At 43.6% G+C, this 11,553-nt stretch overlaps 1 protein-coding gene across 1 annotated transcript; it reads right to left on the bottom strand.

The window, feature by feature from the left end:
- Nucleotides 1-4,587: 4,587 nt before the first annotated feature.
- LOC130697278 (uncharacterized protein K02A2.6-like) lies at nt 4,588-10,878 on the bottom strand. The gene is made up of 2 exons (XM_057520208.1): nt 10,157-10,878; nt 4,588-4,687 (listed from the first exon to the last, which is right to left on the bottom strand). The coding sequence occupies exons 1-2, from the start codon at nt 10,876-10,878 to the stop codon at nt 4,588-4,590; spliced, it is 822 nt and encodes a 273-aa protein (XP_057376191.1).
- Nucleotides 10,879-11,553: the final 675 nt, after the last annotated feature.

Raw genomic sequence — 11,553 nt, 5'->3', positions numbered from 1 at the left:
CCCGCGTTAGCGTATGCCTTATTTTACAGTAAATTCTTTAAGTTCAGTTCTAAGTCTTGTTTTGTCTTTTTCTTTTTTGCGCCAGAATACTCCTTTTAACGTAGGTTTCCTTGAGATTCTTCCCTCTTAACAAAGTTTTCCCCTCTTTTCGTCCTCTCCTTGATCCCTCGCGCATATAGAATAAAATAAATCAATGGCCCATATATCTCATAAGCTTACAGACCTTTTTACATGAAATTTACGCCTATTTTACCCCAACCTCTTGTGTCTGCGACAAATGTCCCTTGTCTCGCACAAGCCGCCTTTTCTTTCTTCCCCAGATGTTCGTTCCCCTTTTTAGCGCCCTTTTATTTCCTTCTCTATACCATTTCTCATGTGTTGGACTTAGAAAATAAAAGTTAGTCTTCGCATCGTTTCTTTTATCAAAAAACAATGAATGATAACCTTGCGTAGTATAGCACCCTCATAGATGGATGAGTTATCTAGTTCTACTGAGGATTCGAACCTCGAACATCCAGCATCACAGCTGATCACTCTAACTTTTGAGCTGTTAGCACCTGTATTACACCTGTATTACGCCTTTTATGATTTTTCTTTTGCATCATTGTGGTTATTCTTTCTTCTTTTTAATGACACCAATCACTACACAAAAATATTCACTTTTTATTCCGAATGAAGCGTATTTTCCATGACCTATATGCGTATTTTTGCTCGTTCGCGACCATCGGCAATTGTTGAAAAGCCGACGGAAGATCGTTGACCTTTCTCCTTGCCGTCTTACATACTCCCCGCTTTTGCTTACTATTTTATCTTCTTTATTATTTTTCGCTATCTAGTTTTAAGAAACCCACATGACGTGATGTTATGCTTTTATCTTTATTATCCGATGCTGACTTGATCATGATGTTCACCCTATGTTTCCATTTATAGAAAATGTCGCTGCTTCCATTTATGCTGTTATTATGCCTTTATGGGTTACACCCGCAGGCATTTGAAACGACTGTATGCGACTGTTCGGAAACATCCAAAATGGGAATTCTACAATTTTCCGATGCTAATTGTCAACCAATTGCGCCTGATGACAGGGCCGTTACGGTGAAATATGCAATTTATAGTGAAGAACGTGCCGCAGCTAAATTTCCCGGTTATGTTTGCGCCCGATGGAAGAATATACGCCGCATCACAATGAACTTTTTCGGTCAATTGGTGATAGTGCCGGATAAAATTCCAATAGATACGTCGCCCGCCGTGTGCAACGATATGATTAACCATAAACGATGTGATGATTATCGTATGACTTTTTCGGACGATAAATATGTTTTTGATCGCGAACCTGAGATTTTTGGATATTGGTTGCAGACGATTGATTCCGAAATTATAAATTGTGTTCTCGAAAAAATCCAACTTTTTCAAGAACATGAAGACGGAGACTTTTCGACACCTATCGGAACGGCTTCTGCTACCACTGGAAATTTATCTCATAATCATTTGACATTGATCTGGGACAAAACCTACACTCAAAAAACTAAAATGAGTACCCGATTGGTGGAAGATGGAATAGGCTCACTGGTCCGAATAGCAGCAGACGACACAACTTTCAGACTACAAGACGATGCCAAACAACTTGATTTTCATTTAACTCCTATAAAACGCTGTGCCTCACTGCAAAACGAATGCACCAATAGAACTTCGTCGTTTGAGGTCATCGGCCAATCAAAACTCACCGTTTCGACGGCGGCCATCATGGGAAATTTAACAGCGCTTTTGGAGGCCCCAGAGCCATCTAGCGACGAAAATTTAAATGTACCCGCGAATATACAATATATTCGAGACCAACTTACTGATCATGAAAATGAATTGGCCAGACAAATTCGACTAGTGCATTGTGAAGCTCGCAAAGCCAAACACGAAAGGGCTGTTACAACTGCTCAATATAACGGATGGTTAGCGGCTTCGCAGTTAAATTTACCACAGTGTGCGAAATTACAAGCTTTTGGTAAAACGGTTGTGTTGATTCAATGTAAGGCTTTAAATGTTACATTTGAAACTGTACTGACATCTTGCGGACCGCAGCCAAAATTTCAAAATTATACTATTAATCTCGACGGATGGGAACTTGTGAAATATTCCCCTTGTTACTGGACCAATGGTTTTGTTAATTTCAATGACAAACCTTTTGCGTACCGGAACGACACCTGGAAGCCGATCGAAGCTAATATTGTGTTACCGGAACAGACTCTTGCGCATTCTTTTCGGTATGAGAATGTTGAGTTTTTCGATTATGAGCATCGAAGTAACCCGGCTTACACTGACAATATGCTGAACCATATGAACATTGTAGCCGATATAATCGCCGCAATAAACGAACATCCTCCACCTGAATTTACGTTGCGCCACAAATACAGTGCGTCGAGTGTTTTAGTGACATCGGCTAGCGTTGGAACTTCTACATCTTGGTGGGACACCATCACGAGTTATTTCTTCATCGGCATATTATGCCTTTTGGTACTACTTTTCTTACGCATATGTTACGCTTGCGGTCTTTTTACCTTCATTTGGGCTGTATGCTGCCGCCCTTCCGATGATCCAAGACCTGCAGCTCCCGAATCCATTCCGATGCATCAACTCTGATTACGGGACGTAATCTCACGCCGCCGGGAGTGATGTAACGAAGCCGAATATACTACTTTAACTTTTTCTCGCTTTTGCTTCAGTAGTGAATACAAGTCTGGGCACGACAATTGCAACACTATGTACGCAGTGCAGCTGACCCAAATGAACACCTGCAGCTGACTCACGCAGATGATACGCCCCAGCACCACGCCACATCGAACGGCATCCTCTGATTGGCTGCACGCGTGAGTTACACAAGCTCCGTCCAATCACGCCACTTTTGCAAGATGCAAAGTTTCGTGATGAACCCAGCTATTGATGAAGATCAGACAAGTAGTTGCAGCCGAGACAAGTAGTTGCCTTAAGCCTATCTTCCTTGCCTTATTGAGTAGTATTGTGTCTTAGTTAATGTTTCCATACTTAAACCTTGAGTAAAATCTCGTTCTCGTCCCAAGTTTTCCGGACATTGTTGTCCACTCTAAAGTGTCTGAACTCTTGTCGTGTACCGCTTGTGTAGAGGCCGAATTCCAAGTTCGCCTTGTGTCGTTTCTCTTCCATTCTTTCACTCGTGAGTTCACGGTAAGACCCCTGGTTATTTGTTCTTTCCTTTAACTGTTTCCTCAAATGTTCCTTCTTATCTGTTGCTCTCTTATCTTTTTAATTCTTGTATCTTAGCTATAATAAACACAGACGTCATTGTGGGTAAAAACGCCTCTTCGAGTTCAATATCATTTTATTGTCTTAATTCCGTAAAGTTCATCTTCCCACACGGGAAGATGCTTTACACTGCCAAGTGGCATAATAGTACTGATATTGATTTTGGGGCGTACAGTTCATGGGTTTGTGCGTAGTTTGAAGGTTCAGCTAGAAGATCTCTTAGGCCTTGTTGCTGTGCTAGATACGAGAAACCAGGTCGCTAGAATTACGTTTATCTCAGAGGCATACACCTCAAGTTTTTTGTCCCGACACAGTGGTATCGTCAGGACTGAATTGGAGGGGAAAGAAGTTAATGTAGTCATTAGGGATAGCAATATTCAAGAGAAATTTTTTCGAATTGCAGGAGTTCCGCAGAACTTAGACTTGGGAGTAGTTCAGACACGTCTTAAGGGATATGGGAAAATAATTGACGCTCGGCGGGAACGCTATCGAATGGTAGAGGATGAAGTTTTATACCCTGTCCTTTCCACTTGGATGATCGTACGAATGACATTGACGAGAAAAATTCCATCATACATCACAATTGGCAGTTATCGTGGCATGGTAAAGCATGATGGACAAAAGCCTACCGGCAGACTTTGTGACGAAGAGACACATTTTAACGACAACTGTCCAACATTGAACGAAACAATGAACCCGCTATTGCCCAAAAACCTGTTCCCAAAATGACAAAAAGCCCGTTAGAGAAAATCCCGTCATATTTCCCGTAGTTGAACATTCCATGGTTTTCAACGTTCCTTTTGAGAGTGAATTGCAAGATTCACTCTCGAAAGGGACTCCAAATATGGAAACTGAAACCATGGAATGTGAAACTCCGACCCCTCCTATAGAAATACCTAATATAGAAAACCCACCTGAAAATATCCCGGAAACCCAAATGTCACCCCTTGACACCGAAACCCATGAACCAATGACTATTATCATGGAATCGATGGAACCCAACATGGGGGAAATCGAGACCACGGAAAGTGACAAATCAAAAGACCCCCTGAGAATTCCTACTGTTCCACGACACAAACGTTTCAAACCCACCTTGACGACCCAGAATTCTAAACCTGCTTCAACCCCTCCTGAAACCAAAAAACCTCACAAATGACTGCAGAACTAAAAATCGCTTCCATCAACATAGGAAGTATCAGGTCAGTCGAGCGACGTCAAATCCTTTTAAATTTTTGCAGGGACGGTAATCTAGATATTGTGAGACTTCAAGAGGTAGCCTTTCATTCTTGTCCAATAATTGAAAGCTGTTACCACTTGCTAGCAAACGTCGGTCCCAACAAAAACGGAACAGCCATCCTCATTAGGCATGGTCTGGAATATTTTCGATTGCTTCTTGAACCAGACGGAAGGCTTATCTCTATTGACGTAAAATGTTTTACGTTTATTAATATCTATGCCCCGTCTGGTAAGCAAGCTAAGAACGAGAGAAACAACTTTCTTCGTCAAACCTTTCCTGCCTACTCAGTTACCACTCGACTGCCCTCCTTGTTGATGGGCGATTTTAACTGCGTTGACGACATCCAGAATAGGGCAAATATCCAATCCCTCCCTGTCCCAAGTAGTGTCGTTAGCTATGCTTTAACGGAGATGGTTACCGGTCTCGATCTGGTAGACGTCTGGAAGAAGCTAAATCATGGTGAACCGGGTCACATTTTTCATTACTTTTCCGGTTCTTCTAGACTTGATAGGATTTATGCTACTCGATCCTTTGCAGATAACTTTTCAAACATTTGTTTGCAATCTTTATCGATTAGCGACCATCAGTCAGTACAATGCACACTTACTTGCAATCTCGATCTCCCAAATGGTAGCAGACCGTCTGTCGGGTTGTGGAAACTAAATACCTCAATATTGTCAGAAGAAGGTTATCAGAGATATGACGCTAATCATCCTTTTAGGAAAAGTAATGTAGCAAATTGGTGGGAGAGTGTCCTGAAACCAGGTGGCAGGCGTATTTCGGTAGATTATTCTAGGCAAAGAGCTAGACTGATTAGAGAAAAAAAGATTTTGCATTCAGGAGATTGTCAATGCAGAGACCTTTGACTGGGTTGCCTTCAAAGAGTTGAGAAATATCTCAAAGTCTTGGGAGGAGAGCGTTCTTCAAGGGTTTGGCATTCGTTCCCGCTGCTTCGAAGGGCCACAAGTAGAGGAAGCAAATATTTTTCATGTTAATAGAGCCAGAATAAACTACAGTAAATGTCGCATTGATAAAATCGTTGCCCTTAATGGCAGTTATCGACCAAGGTGGATATTTCAGCAGAGATTGTTTCCCACTTTACAAAGTTTTTTAAAACTCAACCTTCTCCTGACACACGGGCAGAGACTAATTTCCTTGAGGGAGAAAGAGATTGCTTTAAGCCAACCCAAACCTAACAGCACCAATTTCCCTTCTTGGCATTCCTTACGAGTCTAACGTAGAATTTTGGGACGTGATCGCACCCCATTTCTGGGATATGTTTAATGATATCCTTGAAAGGGAAAATCTGACGTCATCGCAGGGACAAGCGGCGATCAGGCTAATTCCCAAGTCTTCAGGGCTTTGCGGGATTTCTAATATTCGGCCAATTTCTCTCTTGAATTGGGACTACAAAGTCATGGCATCTGTTTTAGCGAGACGTTTGAGGCAGACACTGTCATCTACCATAGGGCCTCGTCAAAAAGGTGGGGTACCTGGTAGATTGATTTTTGATAATTTAAGTCTTTATAGAGATGTCATCCAATACGTTGAGGACCGGGGATGCCATGACTCTTCCAATTTTTCGATTCGGGGTATGGGCGCTGCCATTGTTGGAATTGACTTTGAAAAGGCCTACGACCTGGTTAACAGGGAAGTCCTCTGGAGGATTCTGGATGTCATGGGCTATCCCACCACTTTCGTCCGTTGGTTACAGATTATGTATTCTGTAACGGGAATGTCAATCCTCAACGGACCGGAGGTGGCTGGAGTGATTAATGATACCCAGTCGATTCGCCAGGGATGCCCCCTATCCGTCCATCTCTTCGTCCTATACATTGAGCCATTACTTGTGTGCTTATCTAAAGTTCTCCAGGGCGTATCATTATTTAATGAAAAACTCACCGCAAGAGCCTTTGTTGATGACGTCACCATTTTCATTCCTTGTGACGAAGATCTTAGCAGAGCAGGACAAGTCCTTGACTTGTTCTGCCAGGGGACAAAGGCAAGGATGAATAAAGAGAAAACGAAAGCTCTGGGACTTGGGACATGGAGCTCTAGATTGATTTGGCCTCTTGAGTGGCTTGTGTCAGTATCAACATTGTCCCTGTTAGGAATTAAATTCTCCCACTCTATAGCCGAGACAGCTGATAGGGTGTGGAATGATGCATTCGGCCCTCTAAATGGTATTCTGCGAGAGAATGCCTGTCGACGGTTTAACCTCTACCAGAGGGTGATTTTCATCAAGTCAAAGGCTCTATCCAGAACTGTGTTCATTGCTCATGTACTACCATGAAACCAAAGTATGGCTGACCAGATTTCAAAGGCTGTCCGGAAGTTCCTATGGATGGGTAAAGTAGAAAAGTAGAAGGCCGAAGAAAGCTGTAACTTATCGATCTGTCATCCAAGGAAGACTGGGAATGGTTCACACACAACTCTTTTACCGTTCCCTTTTCTTGTGCCCCCTGTATCCTTGTAGGCCCCAGTAGTCCAGAAAGCTCTCTACTTCGTTATTGGATGTCCTTCCCTCTCCGGACCTTGTTACCACTCTACAAAGGCAACACCCTACCCGTAGCAGTCATGAAGAGGCCCTTTTACCTTCAGGAACCCCTGCATCAAATCAAGCAACTCTTCGCCTCATCCGTCCTAGTGCAAGGGAATCCAATGGTCCGCCGAAAAACATATAACCATTGGATCCTGGAGGTTACCACAATGGGAAAGCTGGAGATCCTTTGGCCTAATTTGGATTGGCCACGAATCTGGTAGGAGACTGCAGCTCTTCCCAGTAACATCAGAGAGATCAATGTTCCTGTTCAACCAGCGACTTCTCCCTACCAGGACCAGATGCCATCGGTTGTATCCCACTAAGGACACGTTATGCCCCATCTGCATCCAAAACCACGAAACCGATGATCTGGTTGGAAGGAACTATGCGTCGAATGGGCTGCATTTCGACAAAAGAAGATTTGATTCCTGGCCATTTTGGGCCGATACGTAATCTCCGACAAACATTTACTCTTCTGGCTGCATACCTCATCACCTGGAAGGCAAGAACCCACCTAAGGATCCCACGTCAAGAAGAAGTAGAGAGCGTATGGAAAACACTTTGTCCTCCTTAGATAATTACCGTCTCTTGTTTTCTATTAAGTGTCACATTTTAGCTCATATTTTTTTTTTCATTCCTCACTAATTTTCTACCTAAATATGTAAGTTTTTATTGTTTTACATTTGCTTATTGTTATCTCTATCTCAATCTCAAATAGTTTTGTTTACTTTTGTTTATTTTTATTATCCAACCATAAAATGCTTTACATTTGTTTGTTTTTGTTTTGTAATAAGTGCAACGTTGCCAAATTTCTTATAGTCTGCCCGAATAACGTCTGCATCTTAGGAGAAAAACTGATTTTTTGTTTGTTTTTAATGTAATGACATCATGAATATCATTCGATAATAAAAGATAATTTTATTTTTTTTTAAATTTGAAAATCGGTGGTTCCACCGTGTATAGCGACCAAATTATAATTCATGCTTAATACCTTTCAGCTCATTTTTTTAACCATACGGTTTTCTTTTTATTCAAGAGAGATTGTTAATTCATTTTAATCATCCAAAACTAACATTTTTGCAATTAATATGGACATCACAGGGTTCGCCTAAATTCCGTTTATGAATCGGAAAGTTCGCACCTTAGCCAGCTTACTATATTCATCTATCCTGTGATTGCAATTTCCATATTTTTTACAGAAGCATCAATGGCACTAATTGAGAGAGCAGACTATAAAGCAAACAACGATCAGAGAACACGTAGCCACTTTGTTCAGTATCTTCGACAAAGGCAAAAGAATCCTCTAATCGTGCCTCTAATCGTGCTCGAGACCTCGATGAGCGTCGTGATCCTTCTATACAGACCTTGCCTGTTGTCTTTTTGCCCTTTTTTCCTTTTGCCTTCGGACTGTAAAACAGAAGAAATAATTATGAGGAATTAGGGAATTTAAAACATTAAACTGACCAAGTGCTATAATCATACAATGAAAACACACCATCTTTTTGTCAAAGTGACATGAGAAGAAATTGTCTCAGATGTCCCTGGTGTTGGTAGCGACTGGAAATGTCCGTTCCATTGTATTGGAGGTATCCCTCATCAACGTCGTCGTCAAATTCTTTATCCAACTGTGGCGCATTACTATTTTTGAAGAAATTTTCCATTTCCCTGCAATTTTCCCGTTTTGCTGCTGCCTCCGCTTTTCCACCTCCGCCAAATGTTTTTTGCTTTTTCCTCGCCCCCTACGCAGATGTATTTACTGGCTTGGGACGGCTACCGACTGAACATACCATTAAGGTGAGCCCAGATGTTGACCCCGAAGTATATGCAGTCCGACGCTTGGCGTTCCGTCTCCGAAACCCGGTCGAGAAAATAGTTAGACGCAACCGCTGGATTTTATCAGATAGCTCCATCCGATGAGTCGTCATACTTATGCAACATGGCGACCCCTTTCGGACGATTCCGTTTCCGTCGGCTGCCGTTTGACATTCGATCAGCACCCGAGGTGTGCCAGTGCACCATGGAGAAATTTTTCGGTGACATAGGTGGCATTGAAATCGACTTAGATGATTTGCTGGTACGGGGAGACGCAAAAAAGCAGCTAAATGAACGTCTGGTAGCTGTCCCTCGTCGCTGTCGAATGCTCTACCACTCAGCTAAACCCCCATAATGAAACAATGAACAGTCATAAAAAATATATTCCTGTTAGAAAATCGAATATTTCGTTATTGATGAATATCCGACAGGTAGCATTGCGATGGTCAGCTTACCTCATCTTTTATGGCATTGGCCTTTCCTGTTCGCTTTAACTATTCAGTCACCTTTCTTTTTCGCGTTAGTATATAGTATTAGAATAGAGAGTATTTTCTCCAGAATAGCAAGTTAATCTGATATGATGCTTGTTGTAGACGCTTCAGTAGCTGTTACAAGACTTTGTATTCTTGGTCGCGGGGTATTCTTAGTTACAGGGATTGCTAGTTTACCATTTACTACATCTTCCTTTATCGTGGACTACGATTTCAACTTTAAACTTGATGGGCATGAGCATGAGGTGCACATGTATCACAAGCATGAGGTGAAAATATGATAACACTATGAGGTTAGCATAGTTCCTTGTAGGACGTTAGAGATGGTTCGAGAAGTATATGGTAGTAAGTGACAGATGCAACGGATATGGGGTGAGAAAATTTAGGCGAGTGAGAGCATCGGTATGTGAGACACTTAGCGTGTAAGCGGAAGTAACGAGCGGGTGTTGACCAGGTAGGGCCGTCGGGAACGCGTGATTCCACGCGTGTCCGATGTCTCTTGGCCAGGGCGGTTTTGTGACGAAGTGGCGACTGCGGGAGCGACCGGTGAAAACCCGTGAAATGGACTCTCGTCAGTCGGGTGTGTTGTATACTCTGTGGTAGTAACCATCCATCTTGGGGCAAAGCTGGAAAAGTCTGGGACACTAAGGCCTGCGGAGGTGGTTTAGTCGAATACTGTAAAAACGGTGAAGAATGTGGAGGAGCTGGGCTGCGTTCTCACTGTGCATTGATCGCTCGGCGGGTTCTCCTGAATTTTTGCCCATCTCGGGTGTGGACTATATACGAATGGGGATCTGCACATACCTTTGTAACATTACCCGGAATCCACTTTCTGGAAACGCGAACTTGGGCCGTCTGCCCGACGGACAAAACGGAACCATGGGTGGTGGGGAAAATGCCATGGTTGAATGACGCTGCTGCATTGCTTTTCTGTAACTGCTGCCGGACGTTGGCGCACTAACGACCCTGGGCTGGAGTGTGGAGAAGGCGTAAGGAAGAGCGCCACTGAAGTGGCGGCCTTGTTGGAGGATGGTGGGTGAGGAAAGAGTTGAGGACAGGGGTGTTGAACGAATTACGGCGAAAGCATCCCACGCCGTTTTCACGTCGTCTAGCATTTTTACGATCCGTTTTTTCACCGTCTGTACGGTTCTCTCGGCCAACCCATTAGACTGCGGGTATTCTGGATTTGAAGTGGTGTGTTGAATGCCCATGGAGGCACAATAGCGCCGGAACTCTGCACTTCCGTATTGGGGTACATTGTCGGACCCTAGCACGGATGGAATCTCATAATCGGCGAAAATCCGATCGAGGTATGCGATGATTGCAGACGAGACCGTTGACTTTAGTAGGACAAAACATGGCCATTTACTGTAGTAGTCGACGACGAGCAAATAGGGAACTCCTTTGAAGTCAAACAGGTCTGAGCCCACGATCTGGAAAGGATGCAGCGGGGCCTCAACAGGTTGCAGTGGCTGGGCAGGATTTTGGTTTTGATTTTCTTCGCAGGTTGAACACGACGCCACCATCTTTGGGACTTTATTTGTTACTTAATGTTGTTAATGTAGCCTTGTCAGTACACACCCGATTTGCGCGTTCGACACATTTGACTTCTCCGAAGTGGCCAACGTGGATTTGCCGTGAGATTTCCTGCTGCAATGATTTCCGGACCACCACCGTTTCCCCTCGAAAAAGAGGCCATCGCATTCTGGTAACTCGTGCCGAACGTTCGAAAAGGGTTAGTTCGTTATTGGAAAATTTCTCTTGTGTTCGGCCATCCTTTGAAAAGCATGTCTTTCACCACTTGAAGGGCAGGATCAGTGGCGGCGGCGGCGGCGTAACGGGTTCTGGTGTCCGTAGCGGGCATGGCCGACGTAATCACCAAATGTAAGCGCTCATCACTTGATTGTGATTGGTCTTCCGTGTGGATAATGGAACTGGAGGCACGGCTGAGGGCATCGGAAAGGAGAGGTCACGTCCTGGTTTGTCGTCAAAAACTCGCCGTGTCGTTCAAGGAGGATGCGCTGGATGTGGAGTGAGAATGATGCCACTGGTTTGTTGAGGAGGCCTGCTAGGGGACAGTCCAGTCCCAACTGAATAGCAAGGAGTTCCTTTTCGATCTGCACGTAACGTTTCTGTTTTTCCGTCTGGGATACGGATGCATAGGCGACGGGCTGGTTGTCTTGTAATAATACTGCTCCAAG

This window comes from Daphnia carinata, chromosome 9 (genome assembly GCF_022539665.2).
Source record: "Daphnia carinata strain CSIRO-1 chromosome 9, CSIRO_AGI_Dcar_HiC_V3, whole genome shotgun sequence".
In the NCBI taxonomy this organism is placed as follows: Eukaryota; Metazoa; Arthropoda; class Branchiopoda; order Diplostraca; family Daphniidae; genus Daphnia; species Daphnia carinata.
The sequence above is the reverse complement of the archived record's forward strand: the minus strand, read 5'-3'. Positions and strand labels throughout refer to the sequence as shown.